Raw genomic sequence first — 18647 nt, forward strand, 5'->3', positions numbered from 1 at the left:
GGGCCTCCAAAGCTTGGCTTAGGCTGGTGCCACCCAGCCGCAAGCACTGAAGGAGATATTCAGGAGGTGGTTTGGTCTCATTGCACCTATGAAACATTTCAATTCTGGAACCATTTCCATCCTCTTTGCCCCTTGTCCCTGGGCTCTACAGGACAGGACACAAGACCTGTCAGGCTTGTCCCAGTGGTCCAGCAAAGCACGCTTGGGCCTGGTAAAGCTGCCAAGACATGTTAACCGCTGGGTGCTGGGTGCTGCTGGGGCTGAGCATCCCCAGTGGGGGAGCATCCTGACACCTCTTCCTCACCGTGGCAGGACTTCATGTCTTCATCATGTTCATATGGTGAGATGGAGTCACACCATGCAGCCTCCTTGATGCCAGCACCTCTTTACCTGTGGTGCTTTGGGAAAACTGAGGCACCAAGGGGTGCGGAAGTCATCAGCCCATCGCTGCCCAAGCACAAGGCTGCAGACCAGGTTTATTGTCCATCGAGAGCTGATAGAAAGGAAGCTTACAAAATAAATAAATATCCATATATGCCTATGTACAGTCCACGTGCTTCATGGACAGGCCTCACAGCACACATGCAAAAGCACGTTGAAGCACAAATTAGAGCAATTGCTTGTTCCAAACTACTGTGTCAGGAAGGTTTGGGTACCTCCAAGGCAGGTCATTCCCAGAATCACCACCTCTGCTCCTTCCCCATGGATGCCAGTACCCCGTTAGCCTGGTCCAGCCAGCCCTGGTGCCCTGCTTTGGCTGCCCATCCTATGGCAACTGTGCTTGGTCACAGTGTCCCCAAGCTCTTCCCAATCCAACCTTCTCACTTCATGCCCCTTCCAGTCTGGTCACACAGCCCATCATGGGAGCACCAGGACATCAGCCTGTGTCCTGGTGGCATATTGGCCAAGGGACATGGGAGCAAACTGGCACATGCTGGGGTGCCAACTGCATCCCATCTTCTCATGGGATTCTCATCCCATTGTAAGCGAAGGATGGGCAGGGGAGGTAAAGGCAAGGACAAGGACTGGCAATGGAGCTCAGCCTCAGTTTCCTTGCTCACGTCTTCACCGACTCCTGCAGCCTCCACAGGGAGAAGCTCCAGCAGGACAAGGCCCCCAGTGTGCAGCACCCCTGCATGTCCCCCACCTTTGCACACCTACACAGACACATGCACACAGACACGCACCCACACGCATGCTCTGCTCTATCTATGCTGCTTCATGGCCTTGATGAGCTCCTCCAGCTTCAGGGCAAGGTGCAGATCACCCTTCACCTGCAGCCTCCCACTCATGTAGGCGCTCAAGGGGCGCAGGTCACCCGAGAAGAGGTCCTGCAGGTCCTTCTCTGCCACCTCCAGAATGACATCAGGGATGTCCTCGGGCACACCATGGCCAGCCCGGCCGCTGCCTGTAGGACACAATGGGTGGGAGAAGGAGGAACAGAGGGCTTCAGGATCCAGCCTTGCCTGCTGGCATTCACCCCCACTGTTCCATAAGGATTGACTTGAGCCAGATGACAAACAAGGGCCTGGCAGTGTTCAAGGCCAGGTTGGATGGGGCTTGGAGCAATCTGGTCTAGTGGGAGGTGTCTTCCACTTGAGGGTTTGGAACTAGACAACCTTTAAAGCCCATTCCAACCCAAACCAGTCTGTGATTCTATGATTCTATGATTTTGAACACAGGAGTGCTTCCTCCTGATGAAGATAGATGTCTCTTGTGTTGCTCCACCAATGTCCTGTTACAAGGATCTACCTCCAAGCCTCATCCTACTTTTGCCATGGCCACCAGGAAAACCATCAGTGACCATGGGGGGATGGATTAGGGCATCTTCCAGCATGGCAGTAGCCCAAGATGCTGTCCTCTCATGTCCCTCCACTGCTATCCCCTTAGACTGGTGGCATCAACAGCTAACAAACCCTGAGGCCTCAGCCATCCACCCCACTTTGCCAGCCACCAGGAAACCCAGATGCCAACCTTCTCCCAATCCTCTCTTTCTGAAGGAAAAATCATGGCTTTAACCCAAACCAAATTATACCTCGGGAGCAAGGACTCACGGCCATAGTGGCCAAGCTGCAGTGTGCAGCTGATGGACGCTGGGCTGCCTCTCATGGAGCCACCAAACGGGCTTGGTTTGGGACCTCTGATCACCAAGCTTGGGAGTTCACAGCATGAAAACAGGGCACGGGCTCAACACAACCACCCCCCCCCCCGCCTCCAACACAGCAACCCCGAGCAGTGACCTGAGGAGAGGTCGATGAAGTAGGTGCTCCAGGCACCGCTGGGCAGGGCGATGTTGACCTGGTAGGATGCTCCCACCTGGCTGACCAGGGCCTCAGAGAGGATGGGTTCCACTGCTGCGAGCAGCTCATCCGTGCTGGGCTTCCTCTGGGCACTGCTGGCAAGGAGGGGAGTGGCAGGAGGCTCCGTCTCATGCACTGTCTCCACGCTGTCTGCTGGGGACACTGGGACAGCAGAGGGTACGCTGTGAGGTAGTGAGCTTTGCTGCTCTGCATGGACCCACCACAGGCTTACAGAGTAAAGGAACCCATTTAACCAGTGCATTTTCAGCTAAGCAAGAAGACAACCACTGGTGTTGCCATTTCCTACTGTCTGCCATGCGTTACTCTTCCCGTGCTACCAGGGGGTGGAAAATTATCCCTGAAAGCAAGAGCAGGACACAAACTGGTGCAGGGCTTCTGGAAAACAAAAACCCCAATAAACCCACGTTGCCCTCATGTGACTCCTGGCAAGCTGAGGCTTGGGGTTGCGTGATGGGAACACTGAGAACTGAGCTGCTTTTGAGCCCAGGCTCCTGCAGATCTGCTCCTGCCCTCCCCAGTGTCTTGTAAGAAAGGTTTGGAGCTGTGCCCAAAGCTGTCCTCTCTCCTCCCCCCTGTTTGTACTCATAGGAGCACGGTAGCTCCAGACTTTGACTTCTGTGTCAAACATCAAAGGACACGGGGTCATTGGGCAGGAGGGGTGTCGCAAGCAGAGACACCTGATTACCTGCCTCTGGAACGCCGCTGCCTGCCAGAGCCAGGGTGCTGCTGAAGAAGTGGGCAGCCAGCTGCTGAATGGTGCCATCCAGCCCAGGCACGGGTGGTACGGCAGCCAGAGGGCAATCCCGGGGCGGCTGCAGCACAGCCTCCATGCTCAGCTCCACACGGTCCACCTCCAGGCCCCAGGACTTGGTCATGTCATTGATCTCCAGCTGCAGAGCCGGGGAGAAAGGGAGAGGTGTTGGGAAGAGGCCATAGAGCAGAACTGGGTAAGGTCGTGGAGAGCATCCAACCATATCACACCAACCATGGGCATCCAATAGCTCATACTTCTGCTCCCCATCAGCTTTAGATGTGAGGTGTTGGACCAGGCTCAATAGTCCAGCTCCTCCAAGTTGCCTATGCTCACCTTCAACCCTGCTCCTTGACTTGCTGCCCTGGCATGGAGGGGGTCAGGACAGGGAGGACAGTTCTATCTTGTTCCCCTTTCCATAGGTCCCTCCCAGGCTGGCCCTTTCCTTGCATCCATTTGGATAACACATCCTGGTATGGTGCTCCCTATATAATAATATCTCTAATCCCTTGTAGACATTCAACTTGGCCTGGCCCAGGTCGACTGCAGGCGTAACTCATCACCCCTCTGCCAACACTGTCCTGCTGCCCTCCCAGTCTGCAGCCCTCCAGGCGTTTTCCTGGTGGAGACAGGGGGGTCAGATTTAAGCCTGCCAACACCATGTGGGCTTTTCTCTGTGGCCAAAAAGCCCTCAGAGACAAGCACAGAGCTCCACAGGCTGAAGATAATCTGCTTCCCACTAATCAGCACACTTTCCCAGCTCCCTTCGTTGGCCGGGTCCATGGCCAGATGGACTTGGAGCAGCTCTATCTTTCCCTTGCTGTTCCTTTCACACCAAGAGCCCAAGGCTTTGGGCAGTCCTCACCAATAGCTGCTCCCCGATCCTCAGCTTCTCCACCTGGATCTCACGGAGACTCTTCTTCATCAAGGTCTTGGTCATGGCGTTCTGCGCCGTCATCCGGGTGGCTGCGATGAGGTCCTTCACCATCATGACAGACAACACGGGGTCCCACACGCGGAACTGGACGTCGGCACCCATGGAGATGATGGCCCCATCCTTGGAGGTCAGCTGGGGCAGAGGGGTCAGGATCTCTTCCCCTCTCTGCCCCATTGCCCAACCCTTGTGCACATTCACTTCTACCCCAGCTGGAAGGCAGCTCTAGGTCTCTTTAAGAAGGTCATTAAAAATGAAACCAACTCAAATCAAGTTTGGGCTAGTCTGTATGATGAGGAGAGTTTCCAGCATGGGACTGTTACTAACAGAAGTCTGGAAAGGATAGGGATGGATGTTTTTGTGATGCCTGCAGGCAGGAACACCCATTGAACAAAGTATGCAAAGTCAAGAGGAGCTTTTCAGCTGCAGAGAGGTGATGACTCTGCCTTCACAGCACCAGCTACAACCTGAGGAGGAACTGAAAGCTGGGTCCATGCACAGCACCAAGGGTCAGACCACCCCAAAATCCACGTGCTCTGGGTATTTTAGAGGTGTCTCTCCTGCCCTGAAGCCTGTGGCCACTTACCTTGCAGGGGGGCACATTGAAGGCCCTTGTCCTCAGATCCACTCGCTGCCAGTGGTCAATGAAGGGCAGCAGCAGGACCATGCCAGGTCCCTGTGGCGCCCGGATGCGACCCAGGCGGAAGATGATCATTCGCTCATAGGTGGGCACGATCTGCAATGGGAGAGCTTGGAGCAGGGCTGAGGCAAAGCCCTGGGTCCTGCGGTGCCAAAGGGACCAGGGGCAGCTGGGAGCAGTCCTCCCTATGGAGAATGGGTTTTCATCCCATTCCTGCCCTGCCTTCCTCCCTTACCTTCAAGGCAAACCAGACCGAGATGGGGAAGGTGACAATCATCAGCAAGAAGACCAAGAAGGTGATAATCCCATGGCAGATCCAGGACAGCCAACCCTGGGAGGACTCTGCAGTGGGGTGAAAGGGAGATGTACCTGCTCCAACCTCCCCTGCTCTGCCTGTGAACCCCCAGTCCAAGCCTCTCCCCCATGCACCCCAGGGAAGCGCAGGGGCCACCCAGGAAGTGGGACACACTACAGAAATAGGGAGAGAAGCAGCAACACCCCTCCTAAGGTTTGGACTCACCTGTGGTATTCCCGGCTGGCCCCAGAGAGTCTTGCTTGGATCCAAAGGAGAAGAAGCCCTTCTGGGCACTATAGAGCCCAATGCTGGACTGCTGGAAGCGGTCAAAATCTCCCAAGGGAAGGGCCTGGTATCCCGACCGGCTGAACATGGTGCAGGTGCTTTGCATGGGGCTGCGTCTCAGAGCATCCTAAGCGCGGCTCTGTGCTCCCAGCACTGTGGCCAGCATGGCTTCAGCCTGTCCCCAGCCCGACCCAGCGTCCCTGCCTGGCTGCCTGGAGACCTTATGTGCTCCGGAGAGGAGCTGACAACTGCTCCTATCACAGAGGATGCTGGCTAGAACAAACCACATCCTTCAGGAGCTTTCCTTGCTGGGCTCTCACCCAGCCTGGAGCTTCCCATCTTCCCTTCACGCGGAAGCCGAGCCGGGAGACAGAAGCCACCCTTGTGCTTCTCACCCCCTTGGAGCTGGGAGATACCCCAGGGGTGTCCGTGGGGACCGGAGGCCGTGGCGAGGACGCTGTGTAGGGAAGGAGGGAGCTGCTGGCGCTTCCTGGTCCGCTTGTCATGTGGCTGCTGACGGCACAGGGACGAAACGGCTTATGGCTCACGGCTCGGTGAGTTTTCCCAGAGAGCCCCTGCCCGGGAACTAACATGCGGAAGACAGTTTCCTCCATTGCATGTTCACGCGGGGAGGGGGCTCCGGAGGGTACCGAGCCCCGCAGGGAAGCAGTGGAGGTATTTTTCCCAGCAATTCCCTCTCCGGCATGGCCTTCCCACCCTGCCAAAGCCCCCCCTACTCCATCTTGCCGGCTTGCAAAGGGCAGTGAAGGCCAAAGAGCAGCGCTGTGAAGGGAAAAGGGGTGACAACAGGGCCGGTTTAAAGCCCCCCTTGGCTGAAGCAGCAGCCTGAGGCTCAGATGCACACACAGCAGGTGTCCTTGGAACCAAGCTGGCACCCACATATGCACCCCAGGACAGCCTGCGGGGGCCAGCTGTTAGATGAAACAGAGCTTTGCCATCTGACCCCCCTCGTGTCAGCATCCCCCGGTACCAGCATCCCCGCTACCAGCATCCCCCGGTGCTAGCACCCCAGGCAGAGGGAAGGCAGGAGCAGGCAGGTCAGCGTGCGCTCCTCCCCTCCCTTCCCAGTACCCCATTTCGTTCCTCCTGGCCCCCCCTTTGCCTTCCCCGCCTTTTTCCCTCCAGCTCCTCCTCCCCTTTCAGCTCGACCGGGAACACGAAAGTCGCGGGCGCTCGCAGCCCTGCCCCGGCGCTGCCATGGCCGATAGCCCCGCCGCCCCCCGGCCGCCCGGCCCCGGGCTCCCGGCAGGTAAAGGGTAGGGGGGGTCCCCGCTTTCCTGAAAGGGGAGGCGGGATGGGGAGGGGGCAAACCCTGGCCCAGACCCCCCAAACGTTGCCGTGGGATTGCCCGCTGGGGGGGAGGGGGTGGGGCGGTATTTTTTATGGGGCAAAGGTACTGCATGGGGGGTGGTAACGGGGGGGGCTCTGCTTCATTCGGGGGGCTCCTGCCTGCGCTGTCGCGCTGGGGGAGGCCCCGGGTAGGGGTGAGGAGGGGGACACCATTGGGTGCCAGCACCCCGGTGCTGCCCATGGGGTTTTGCAGGAATCGGGGGAGTACCGTGGCCAGAGATCCCCCTTCCCTTCCCATCCCTTCACTGCGATCCCGCTCACACGGCAGGAAGGGGCGGTGAAAGCAAAAGCGAAAGGAAAGTCGCTTTGCAGCCTCCCCCCTCAACTGTGAGATCGATGATTGCCCAAAGGGGAGGAGACTGGGGGGGGGGGGAGGACATCCCCCAGGGTACCACACTAAGGGCAGGAGGGAGCACAACCCTGTGCAGCCAGTAGAGAATCTCCCCAGCAGAGCATCCTTTGCCCTGGGGGATTCTACCATCCACATGCCCTCGGGATGAAGGGGAGCCCCTCCCACACCTTAGCATGAGGAAGCACTTTACATTGAGGGTGGCAGAGCCCTGGCACAGGTTGCCCAGGGTGGGGTTGGACTCTTCCTCCCTGGAACCATCCCAAACCCACCTGGATATGTTCCTGTATGACCTGCTCTGGGTGGCCCTCCCTTGGCCACCAAGAGATCCAAGGGGTTGGACTGGGTGGTCTCCAGAGGTCCCTTCCAACCCTGATGGTTCTGTGATGCTGTGATTCCCTGCAGCCGGGGGGGTAACGTGGGCTGTGCAGGGGTGGCCTGATGGCCCCTATCGGTTGGGACTGAGCCTCCTGCCCCACTCCATATCCTCTGGTCCAATGGGGTCTTTCCCCCAAATCCCACCTAGATGGAGATGATGCTGCTGCCCCCATGGAGACAGGAGCCCAGCCGGGTACACCCCCATGCTTGCCCCCATCCCACTCTCCCGCGGAGGAAGATGACTTCCAGTTCATCCTTTGTGAGGGCTGCCGGCAGGAATCGCCCAACCTCAAGCTCCTCACCTGCCTCCACACCTTGTGCCTTGGCTGCCTGAGTGAGAACAAGCCCATTGGGAAGTGCCCTGTGTGCTCCACGGCCATCCCGCAGGCCAGCGGCATTCCCGACATGGACAACCTGCTCTTCATCAACCTGCAGGCCAGGCTCAAGGTCTACAAGGAGCTCAGTAGCAGCAGTGGCCCAAGTTGCAGGCGGTGCCAGGTGAAAACGGCTGTGGTGTGGTGCTCAGAGTGCGAGGAGTTCCTCTGCACCAAGTGCTTTGAGGACCACCAGTGGTTCTTCAAGAAGAAGAGCCACAAAGCCAAGAGGGTGGAGGAACTTCGTGCTGAGTCCGCCCATCAGTTCCTGGAAGACAACAGGAAGTCCTGCAGCCTCTTCTGCTCCACTTCTGGTCATGCTGAGCAGGGTCACGTCTCCAGGTGAGTGGTGCTTGATGACCAAGTCCCATCCTGCACCAAGGGTTTTGCAGCTGCTGCTCCAGAACCACATCTGAGCAAGCTGCTCCAGTGGAAGGTGTCCCTGCCCATGGCATGGGCTTGGAACTGGATGAGCTTTAAGGTCCCTTCCAACCTAAACCAGCCTGGGATCCTATGAACTCTGCCAGGAGGGCAGAGCCAGGATGGTTTCATCGCCTGCCTTTGGCAAGGGACCTCTGCAACCTGGCAGGACACTGGGCAGGAGCAGGGTGTGATATGGGGCTGGCAGGTCTCAGGAGGCAGGAAGGCAGCAAAGGTGGGTGGCAGCAAAGATGCTCTTTGCTCCTCTGTTCTCATATGTAACCCCAGTCAGTGCCCACGGAGGGGCAGAGAGCCCCTCCCTTCACCACCCTTGCAGCTGTGGATGGATGCCTCCCGTGCGCAGCCCTCACACAATCAGCTCAGTGGCTCTGTGCAGTGCAGCAGAGGAGCAGGAACCTGTGCAGAGCCACCCGAGGTCTCTTTTCCCCCCCGGGGGAGCCTAAACCCAGGTGTGGCCCCAGCGCGGTGCAAGGGGCGAGCGGGGTGCGGGTTGCGGAGGTGCCGGTGCGCAGGGCAGTGTGCGAGCTGGCGCCGTGGCTGTGCTTGTCCCCGCAGCATCTACTGCCGGCAGTGCGAGAAGGCGCTGTGCTGCTCGTGCGCGCTGCTGGACAGCGGGCACACGGCCTTCTGTGACATCCGCAGCGAGACCCAGCGCCGGCAGCAGGAGCTGGGCACCGTCACCCGCGGCCTGCGGGAGCAGCGCGGCGGCTTCGAGGCCACGTGCGCGGCGCTGCGGGAGGAGGCGGCGAGGCTGGAGCGGGAGCAGCGGGAGCTGCGGGAGCTGATCCGGCAGCGCGTGGAGCAGCTGGTGCGGCTGCTGCGGAGCGAGGAAGAGGAGCTGCTGGGGATGCTGGAGGCGCGGCAGGAGCAGGGCCGGCGGGAGCTGGCGCAGGAGCTGCAGCGTGTGGAGGGGGTGCTGCGGAGCATGGAGGCGGGCGAGCGGCTGGTGGAGAAGATGAGCCTGTACGCCACGGAGCAGGAGGTGATGGACATGCAGCCCTTCATCAAGGGCGCGCTGCAGGACCTGCAGCAACTGCAGCCACCGGAGGCCAGGGACAGGACTCAGGCTGGGGAGCTGGCTGAGTGCAGAGCCAGGCTGCAGGCGCTGGTGGAGCGCGTCACGGGGCACCCAGGTGAGGACTTGCCGTGGGGATGCATCCACAGGCAGTGGGGACTTGGGCCAGCTCAAGGCCAGCACCTGGCTCTGGATCCCACAGGGCCCAGTGCCACCTCTCTTCCTCAGATTCACTCTGGTCGGGTGCTTAGTTCCATGAGGACCAATATTTGCTCCTTTGCTGATATGGCCAGAGCCCCTTTTTGGTCTCCCATAAATGCAACAGGCTCTGGTGATGCCGATTTCTGGACCCTGAGAGGCTCCTTAAACCCTTGGGTCATCCCTAACCAAAGGGCTGGGGAAGGGGAAGGAGACCAGAGCTGCCCCTTCCTTATGGCAGCTACCGGGCAGGTTGTTCCTGGCTCAGCTGGTACCAGGGCCAGGTGGGAGCTCCAGAGGCTCTGGTTTGGGATTGCAGCCCTGCTCTTTCCATTGCAGACACTAATTCCCAAGCTGACCCCATGGCTGAGTTGTCCCTGGAGAACAACCTGGTGAGACATCCGTGCTCCATCCTGGTGTGCTGAATGCAGATCCCCCTTCCTCTGACCTTTGCCAGCTATTCTTAAGGGTCCACTTCCCCCTCTCCAGTGCATCACTCCCATTTCTGCAGCACAACCACCCCCCAGGGATGTTTCTGCCTGAGCAGAGCCGAACCTGCTTTGTAGGCAGCGTTTTCCATCACCCAGGCGTGCTCCTACCCCATCCCACTTCTCCAAACCTCCTGCTTCATCCCTCATTTTCATCAGGGAAAAAACATAGCCTTCCCAGGCTGTAGCCTTGCCAAACACCCACAGCTCAGGCACAAGCCTTGAGCCAAGCTGTGCCTCAGTTTCCCCCCTCTGAGGATGCTCTGCCCCTCTCTCTGCTCACCCTAACGCCACTCCATGCTCTCTGTGCAGCAAGAGGAGCCTGTCCAGCCTGAGAGCGAGAGCATCGTGCCCATCTGCACCATCAGCCTTGTGGAGATGCAGAGGAGCCCGGTAACAACCACTGCAGCCAGGCAGGAGCCTTTGGGGACCAGGCGCTGCCACCCTGATACCTTACATCCCCCCTGCTCTCCTCTCTCCAGGTTGACCCTGTCACCACGTGGCCCAAGCGGACGTCACACTGCTTGGAAGCGGAGAGCCAGACCTTTCCCAAGCTCCTGAAGCTGGAGGACAACAACACACCAGTCCCCAGCAGTCTCACTTCAAACCAGTGGAAAGACGAAGGGGAACCCAGAACTTCCACACCAGACCAGAACTGCAGCAGCATCCCTGCTACCAGCAGCCATGTTGATGCAGGTAGGGATTAGAGATGTGGTCCTCATCATTACCACATCTTCCCACCCTTATGGCAATCCCCCATCTTTCCCAGCCTCTCAGTGGGCTCTGAGTGCACCCCCATTCACTCTGAGCCTTGACCAACTTCCCTGAATCAGAGAAGTGGAGGGTGGGAGCTGGTCCCAGCAGGTAAAAATGGGAGGGATGCGCAGGGGTGAACGTGGATGCTCCATCCAGTTCCATGTCCTGCCTCTGAGGTAGCCAAAGCCCAAGCCTAGGGAAGAGCATAGCAGAGGGGACCATTCCACAGTGAGGGGTCCTGAGCTCTGTTCTGCAAACAGGAGGGAAGATGAAACACATCTTCTGGAGAGACTGGTATAGGGCCCATTGGGTGAAGCAGCAGTGGAGAGGTTGCCCCCACCTTGGAGTACATCTGAGAGCACCCAAGGGCTTGTGTTTCATGGTCCTGGTAGAAGTGTTTGCCTCCTGCTGCAAATATCAGGAGATATGATCAGTTTTCCCATGGGAAAACCAGTGTGATCCAAAACCACAGTACTGAAGCTTCAGCATCCTCCTGTTCCTTCTGCAGAAGACACCAGCATCGTCATCTCCAGCTCGGAGGACAGCGAGGAAGACACAGTGGTGAGTGTCACACCAGAGCCCCCTCCTTGCTGAGCCACACTGCAGGCAGAAGAGGCAGCAGCCCCCCAGCATCTCCGGGGTGCCTTTCCCTTTCCTCCAGCCACCTCAGACCTGAGCCTTCTACCCCAGCAGCAGCCAGAGACTTGCTTGCAGCTTTCTCTTCCCCTTGAGTTGCTCCCAAGGACGGATGGATAGATGCAGGGCATCTGCAGGCTCACAGATCTAGTCCTCCTGAGCCAAGACCTTTGCTGGTATCTCCTGGTACTCTGGAGCAGCCAGGCTCTTCTCTCGCAGGAAACAAGCCCCAACCTGATCCACTCTGAGGTGGGATCCCACACCAGCTGATCCCCCAAGACAGCCCTTTGGGGTTGGTCTCTATGACTCCTTTGTCACTTCACTGGGAAGGTTGCTCTCAGGTTAAAATACAAAACCCCATTTCCATATCAAGAAAATCGAGTTTGGAGGTGACTGTAGCATCTGTGCGCAGAGAGGGCATCAGTCCTGTGCCTACACAGGCTGAGAAGCTCCTAGGAGCCACCAGTGCAAGCAGGGACCACCTGAGCATTCCCAAAGGTGCATCTCCAAGCTCCCTGCAGTGACATTTCATAGCAGCCATGCTGCAAGCTGGGGTGTTGCAACCAAAACGGCTCCAGCTGAGGAGGTTAGATGAACCAAAGGCAAGGGATTGCTGCTGAGATTCCCTATTACCAGTCAAGCAGGGGATCCCTCTGGGAATGGAGGCGAGTGTGGCCGATTTGGGATGGTGAAGGGGGTTGGTTTTCCTGCACTAGCTTAATGAGGGGATTCTCACCCCCTTTTCTGTATAAACTAAAGCAGAAGCTCTTCTTACTCTTCAATAAAGCTGTTCCCTGGTTAAATCCCACCCTGCTGCTGGCTTCCAGATTCATTTTTGCCTTTGCTGTTTTTCTTTGCTCTCCTGATTCAGCTCTAACCGGGGGAGAAAGAGTTGTGGGGCTAGAAACCTGTCCCCACTCCATGTTAGTGCTAAAAAGATCCTGAAGCTGGGGGTTTGGGAGCGTTAGCAGCTTATTGTGAGAAATCCCGGTGTGAGTTGAGTGTCCTTTGGCACAATGTGGATTGAAGGGTGCAACAAAGGTGTAGGCTGAAAGTAAAAGAGAGTTCCCAGTGGTATAAACATCTCCCTGTGGTCTGGTTATGGGCACTAGGGAAGTGTAACCTGGAGAGCTGGGAAAAGATGGTTTAAAGCCTGAAAAAAAAAGGGGGAAATGCAGCTGAGAGATAGGATGAGGCAGTGGGATGCAGCCCAGGGAAGCTGGTGGAGGGTAAGGGCTGAGGCCATGCCTAAAGGCTCAGGCATCTCAAAGGAGATGTTGAGGTTGGGGAAGAGCCTTTGTGGGGTCACCTGGGGACTGCATGCTCTGTCCACCCAGCTGTAGCCACAGGAGCATCGCCAGCACCAGGCTCTGCCTGGATCCGTCACCCACCGTGATTCCCAGTGTGTATCTCAGTGTGGGTGATTCTCCTCCTCCAAAACCTGCCCATCTTCCCCTCTCTGCTTAACTCTTCAATAAGACTTTTTTGCATAGAAACACAATTTGCTTGTTGCTGGTTTGGGTAAGAAAGAGCATCTGCGACCAGGTTTGGTTCATCTAACCCCCTTCAGGCCAGCCAGGTCATTCTGGCCACTGCCACCACCAGTTCCAGCCTTCTCCTGTCCCGTCCCACACAGAGGAACCCTCTATGCCCTTCAGACACCTCATTTTAATGTGATATCTAAGAAATCCCAGATGCCCTGAGCTGGGGAGCGCTTGGTTTTGCTCATATGGCTGCAGACATTGGTCCAGCCACATGTCCACCACCCCTGGGCTGCAGGTGAAGATGCAGAGATGGAGAGAGACGGATGCCCCATTGCTGCAGGGTTGTCACTTGGGGAAAAAGGGAGGAAAAACCAAGATTAGAGCTTCTTGAATGTACTGCTATCCTAGACTTCCCATAGGGAGATACCTGCTGTGGATGGGCATCTGTACTGAGGCTGCTGGTTGAAGCTGCTTTTACTCCCCTTTGGGAAGCATTGCTCTAGGGACCCAATCTGCTGAGCCTGGAGAGGCACCAGGCCTCCCCCTGGCCCAATTCAGTCCCCTTTTCCTCTGGACACCAACCACATGCTCAAGTCCAGCACTATCTCGTGTGAGGTTGCTCCGCCTTGTCCCTGTATGAGCTGCATCCACAAGAGATGTGCAGCAAGAGAGGGCAAGTCCTTGGACCTGCGTGTTGTGTCCCTTGGCCACTGCCTGGATCCCACCCCCTGTTAGGACAAGTTGCATTCAGGGCTCTGCTCTTGCTCATTTGGCCCAGAGCCTGATTTTGGGCTCTCAGACACAACACAAACCCAACCATCCCCGGCAGCACCTGCACGTCAGACTCTATGGGCTTCATAGCATTGCACACAACCAGGTCCATGGCCAATGGTGCACCCAAGGGTGCCCCTCATGCCTTCCCAGCCAGGTCCAAGCAGGCAGATGGGACTTGGGCCCCTTCTCCAATCTCTTGCAGGCTTTCATCAAGCCCGAGAAGAGAAAGAACTCATCCAGCCCCACATGGTCTGGGAGCGGCACCTCACCCCACCACAGCACTGGCCCCAACAGCCCCATGGATGACAACTCGGAGCTGAGCACCTTAGTGTTCCTCAGCTTGAAAACTGAACAGAGAAGTGAGCACTTCCCTTCCTGGGTACAAGGGGACTGGGGGGAGGCAGAGAGGGGCACCCCAAATACTTACTCCAGCCCCATCCTTTCCCCTCCGCAGCTGAGCGCATCATAGAGATGGCAGCCACAAGAGGAGAGCACACCTTCAAGACACTCATTCAGACACCTGAGTCAGTGCTGGCACTGCTCTCACAGGGTGTCTCCATGGAGGTAGCGATACAGAACCTCCTCTGGTACCTCTCCCTGTTCCCCAGGCCAGTCCTTGTTGTCTATAACTTCTGGGCACCACAGCTGCCTGCTCTCTTTAAAGCCCTGGATGCTGCCAGCAGGAAGGTGGACTTCTGCTGTGCTGTGCGTGGCTATGTGGATATGTTGTCCTTGGTCAAAGAGAAGATACCCAGAGCCTCTCCCTACAAGTTAAGGAATCTTCTGAAGAAGCACAGGCAGCAGCAGCGCAGTGAGGGCAGCGCTCTGGCTGCGGCCAAGGCTTTGCAGGAACTTTGGGAAGTGCTGGAGCTCCCTGCCTGTGCTGAGGCGGGGATGCTGCTCACCCACTGCAACCTGCAGAGCTACAGCATCCTGCAGGCCCTGGTGAAGGAGAAGCTGCTCACCAAGAGAGCGGCCAAGGTCCTGGCTCGGCGCAACCTCATCCTCTGGGAGCTGGAAGAGGTGTGAGCACAGGTGTGGGGTGGCCTGAGCTGGTTGGGTCTCAGGCTAAGTGTGCCAGGGATGCTCACATCACACAGGACTCGCAGACCCTCTCTGCTCCATATCAATATCAAATACATACCTTTACAAAACGCATTACAGAGCACAGCCAGTGTCATTTATTGGGGTGTCTCCATCCCTCCTTTTTCCAGCCAGGCAGAACTGAGAATACCGGAGGCATCAAGCCCATGAGGATGATGAGGGGCTGGAGCACCTCCCATATGGAGACAGGCTGAGAATCCTGGGGCTGTTCAGCCTGGAGAAGAGAAGGCTGTGTGGAGACCTCAGAGCAGCTTCCAGTGTCTGAAGGGGGCTACAAGGATGCTGGAAAGCATCAGGGACAGCAGTGATAGGACGAGGAGGAAAGGCTTCAACCTGCCAGAGGGGAGATTGAGATGAGCTCTTAGGCAGAAGCTCTTCCCTGTGAGGGTGCTGAGGCGCTGGCACAGGGTGCCCAGAGAAGCTGTGGCTGCCCCATCCCTGGCAGTGTTCAAGGCCAGGTTGGACACAGGGGCTTGGAGCAAGCTGCTCCAGTGGAAGGTGTCCCTGCCTGTGGCAGGGGTTGGAGCTGGATGAGCTTTAAGGTCCCTTCAGTCCGTACCAGGCTGGCGCTCTGAGGCCACGGTGACAGCGCAATGAGGGGCAGGCACCGCCAGGTGTCCCCTTTGTACAACCCGTGCTTGTGCAGGAGCGCTCGGACCCGCTTGGGCACGCTCCCAGCCCCGCGTCCCTCCCGCTCACCGCTGCTCCCTCCTGGGACCTGGGAGCTACGGCGACCATCCCCGCGGCGTCCGGTCTGCGGGCGTCAGGCACAGAAGGAGAAGGGCGGGGAGGGAGTGAACGGGTCCTCTGGGTGGGTCGAGATGGGCGAAGGTGAGCAGGAAAGCGATGTGGGGAAGGTTTTCTCTCCAGGAGGCTGCGGTGGGAGCTGCCAGGCTTGGGAAATTAGGGACAAACAGCGATAAAATGTGCCTCCCCCCCAGTTCTGGGAACAAGCAGTGTCCCGGCTCTGAAGTGTTGGAGCTGGGTCTTGGCCAGCGAGGCAGGGGTGGCCGAGGGGCTGCTTTCCGCAGGCCAGGGAAGCGCCAGGACAGATCCAGCAACACACAGCAGTTTAGAGGGAGCAATCCCAAAGGAACAGGGCGACACGCAGCAGCTTGTCACCAAATCCAGACAATGCCACCTCGCCCTGGGGATTCTCTGGTGGCTGATACAGTGCTGTGCACCGGGAGCAGCCACTACAAGGGGCACAGCCGGAGGAGAGCAGAGCCCATCTGTCTGCTGTCACCAGCCTCATCAAAGCCGTGTAAAACAATAGCGAAGGCAATGGGCTGCAGGAGCCAGATGAGCTGTTTCTTTGCCTTAAGCTGCTGTAAAGCTCATTCATCCGGCTAGAAAAGGGGTTGTCACTGCGCGGTGAGCAGAGCACCACCCAGCAAGTCCCAACCCTTGGGTAACCCTGTGGGGGTGGGGTGAGGGCTCCCCAAAGGTCCCACCAGCTCCCACCTTCCACTGGCAGCCTGTACATGCTCACAGGCTGGTACAACCCTGCTTGGGCCTCCCTTCCAGCCATCACCACTCCCTGGCATTCCCAATCCAAGTCAGAGGTGGAGGAAAAAAATCAGTCTCTGGGTTTTCTTAAGAGCAATAAATAACTTTAGAGAATTAAGTGACTCTCCTGAAATGATATACAATGTGCTGCCTGCTTGATTGGCTGGTATTAATAATGCATTGCTCAATCTAAACCATTCATAAAAGGGCTCCCTGCTAGCCCTGAGCAAAGTGCTTTGGGACTCAGGAGGATGGGGGGAAGGCAAAAAGGAGCAGCATAAATCCTGTCTGCTTATGAAAATGGATTTCTTCTCCCAACAATCAAGCAAAACTAATTAGAGCCAAAGGGATGGTTCCTCTGCATCTGATTATGCCCCTGTAGGATCACTCAGGTTGGTGGGAGTCCCAGACAGAGGATGGTTAGAATTGCAGCGTGGTTTAGGGTGGAAGGGACCTTAAAGCTCATCCAGCTCCAACCCCTGCCACAGGCAGGGACACCTTCCACTGGAGCAGCTTGCTCCAAGCCCCTGTGTTCAACCTGGCCTTGAACACTGCCAGGGATGGGGCAGCCACAGCTTCTCTGGGCACCCTGTGCCAGTGCCTCAGCACCCTCACAGGGAAGAGCTTCTGCCTTAGATCTAACCTGAACTCCCTTGTTTAAGTTTGAACCCATCACCCCTTGTCCCGTCCTTACAGCCCCTCATGAACAGTCCCTCTCCAGCATCCTTGTAGCCCCCTTCAGACACTGGAAGCTGCTCTGAGGTCTCCACACAGCTTCTCTTCTCCAGGTTGAACAGCCCCTGTGTTCTCTGCCTGTCATTTCACCCCACTGAGCTTGCACAAGGTTACTTAGGTTATATGCCTAAGAAATCCACCAGCCGGCTAACATCCGAGAAGGGCTCGGGACCATCAGGAGCAGGGATGAGGAGTCAGACGTCTTAAATACTTTGAGAAGCAGTAGGGCAAAGCTGAGGGAAGACTTGTCTCAGTGGAAGCAGAAGCCACATCACCTCTGGCCAGGATGCTCCTGGGGTGATGACTCCTGCACTCACCTGATCATGGAGGAGCTGACTTAGGACTAGAAGCTAAAGAAAACAAGAGAGCCCAACTTGGAAGCTCTGCCTCCTCTTTGTTAAATAGGCAATGTCCCCACCACGATGGTGCAGAAGGCTCCTCCCTCAGACACCACCTGGAGATCAACGGTGTAAATCAGCAAACCCTCATTGACCACAGTGGTGGTTGAGTGATGCCTCCAGCTGGGTGAGGGAATATATACCAGCTACCTCAGAGCTGCAATGGTCAACACCAGCTGTGGACCCAGCCCAGCTTCTGCTTGTCACGTGCATAGGAGTGTGCTGCAACTTGGGGCTGGGGCAGATGTGGTGTCAGAAGAAGAGGCTGACAGGTCCAGAGCCTGCTGTTCCATTCATCCATCAAACCATCCAACCATCCATCCATCCATTCATCAAACCATCCATCCACCCACCCATCCATTCCTCTACACCTCCATCCTCCACAACCCTTCCTTGGAGCTCTCACCTCAGAGAACTGAAGAGCCACCACAGAGCACTGTGCCCAGTCCATGGGAAACTGAGGCACAAGTGGTACTGTGAACCCCACACATCATGAATGGAAAGGTGGATGGCTGGTGCAACCCATGCCATGCTGCTTCATGCTACAATGCCCTCCCATGTATCTAGGTCCTAACCTAGACACTTTCTCTGGCCCTCAGGAGCAGGAGGAGGGGTGCACTATCCATTCCATCACACGTGCCTCATCACTTGACCCATTTCTAGCACAACATGCTGCCTCCAATGCTCCTGAAATGCTGTAACTCTATCTAGGACACTTGGCTTTCTTCCTCTTACATGATGAATGAGTGCAACTGGGGAAGAGCTCAGCCAGAAAACAAGTGTCCTCTCCATGCTGGCCACATCTTTATGGCATTTTGACCTATTATGATGCTTTTCAAAGTGAGTTTGTGGTCCTTGTGCCCTCCACCTGAGCTCTGCAGCCCAACTCCCAGCCATTGGCCAACACCAGCAAGGGCTGCCCCATGGTCCTGCAGCCTCACAGTGTTCAGAGAGTGAGCAAAATAGGGGGGTGGGAAATGCATATGAACCACAGTTCCAAATGTCTGATGCTGTAATTCCATGAGCTGCAAACTGCCAGTGCCTGGAGAGCATCATGGTAAGGGTGAGGACATGCTTGGGTGGCCAGCCAGCTGTGGGGATGGGGAGGGAGTCAGCCCGAAGTTCAGTCCTGGAGATGCTGAAAGCACGATGATGGCTCAAACACTGCTCCAGCAGGAAGGGAGGCAAGGAGACCCTGCCCTATAGAAATCTGTGCTGAAGCTGAAGCAATGCCCACCCCGCTGTAGCTGGCCAGAGGGAGGTGGCCTTGTCCATCTCCTTGGGTGGTCCCCTGGACCATGCCCAGTGCTTTTCTGGGGGATGCCAATTGGACTGGGACAAACCCATGCCAGGGAGTGTGAAGATGGATGCGGTGGAGGTGGCCACGATGCCACACTTGGGCAGCATTGGT

General features: G+C 57.1%; 2 protein-coding genes across 4 annotated transcripts; one reads left to right on the top strand and one right to left on the bottom strand.

Moving 5' to 3' along the window:
* Window positions 1-456: 456 nt before the first annotated feature.
* STOML1 (stomatin like 1) lies at window positions 457-5971 on the bottom strand. Of its 2 annotated transcripts, none has more exons than XM_031045967.2 (7): window positions 5167-5971; window positions 4882-4988; window positions 4593-4742; window positions 3938-4051; window positions 3007-3211; window positions 2241-2462; window positions 457-1408 (listed from the first exon to the last, which is right to left on the bottom strand). In XM_031045967.2, exons 1-7 carry the CDS (start codon window positions 5330-5332, stop codon window positions 1206-1208), a joined length of 1167 nt encoding a protein of 388 aa, XP_030901827.2. In that variant the 5' UTR covers window positions 5333-5971; the 3' UTR covers window positions 457-1205. The 2 variants fall into 2 exon arrangements, with proteins under 2 accessions (XP_030901827.2, XP_005145838.3); XM_005145781.3 differs by having other exon boundaries at window positions 3938-4141; window positions 5167-5968.
* On the top strand, window positions 5560-14622 carry LOC101873672 (protein PML). 2 transcript variants are annotated; one of them, XM_034066280.1, is made up of 10 exons: window positions 5560-5901; window positions 6391-6496; window positions 7473-8040; window positions 8695-9272; window positions 9692-9744; window positions 10153-10233; window positions 10323-10536; window positions 11105-11157; window positions 13693-13849; window positions 13945-14622. In XM_034066280.1, the coding sequence occupies exons 1-10, from the start codon at window positions 5818-5820 to the stop codon at window positions 14517-14519; spliced, it is 2469 nt and encodes an 822-aa protein (XP_033922171.1). In that variant the 5' UTR covers window positions 5560-5817; the 3' UTR covers window positions 14520-14622. The 2 variants fall into 2 exon arrangements, with proteins under 2 accessions (XP_033922171.1, XP_033922172.1); XM_034066281.1 differs by lacking the exons at window positions 13693-13849; window positions 13945-14622 and adding an exon at window positions 11258-12024 and having other exon boundaries at window positions 5567-5901.
* The last annotated feature ends 4025 nt before the right edge of the window (window positions 14623-18647 follow it).

This window comes from Melopsittacus undulatus, chromosome 9 (assembly GCF_012275295.1).
Source record: "Melopsittacus undulatus isolate bMelUnd1 chromosome 9, bMelUnd1.mat.Z, whole genome shotgun sequence".
In the NCBI taxonomy this organism is placed as follows: Eukaryota; Metazoa; Chordata; class Aves; order Psittaciformes; family Psittaculidae; genus Melopsittacus; species Melopsittacus undulatus.

Coding starts and splice junctions, on each gene's coding strand:
- STOML1 (XM_005145781.3), bottom strand. CDS start 5,332: ATGCAAAGCACCTGCACCATGTTCAGCCGGTCGGGATACCAGGCCCTT. Junction 4,989..5,166: donor GCCAGCCGGGAATACCACAG/GTGAGTCCAAAC, acceptor ACCCCACTGCAG/AGTCCTCCCAGGGTTGGCTG. Junction 4,743..4,881: donor CGGTCTGGTTTGCCTTGAAG/GTAAGGGAGGAA, acceptor CTCCCATTGCAG/ATCGTGCCCACCTATGAGCG.
- LOC101873672 (XM_034066280.1), top strand. CDS start 5,818: ATGCGGAAGACAGTTTCCTCCATTGCATGTTCACGCGGGGAGGGGGCT. Junction 5,902..6,390: donor CCCGCAGGGAAGCAGTGGAG/GTATTTTTCCCA, acceptor CTCCCCTTTCAG/CTCGACCGGGAACACGAAAG. Junction 6,497..7,472: donor CGGCCCCGGGCTCCCGGCAG/GTAAAGGGTAGG, acceptor AATCCCACCTAG/ATGGAGATGATGCTGCTGCC.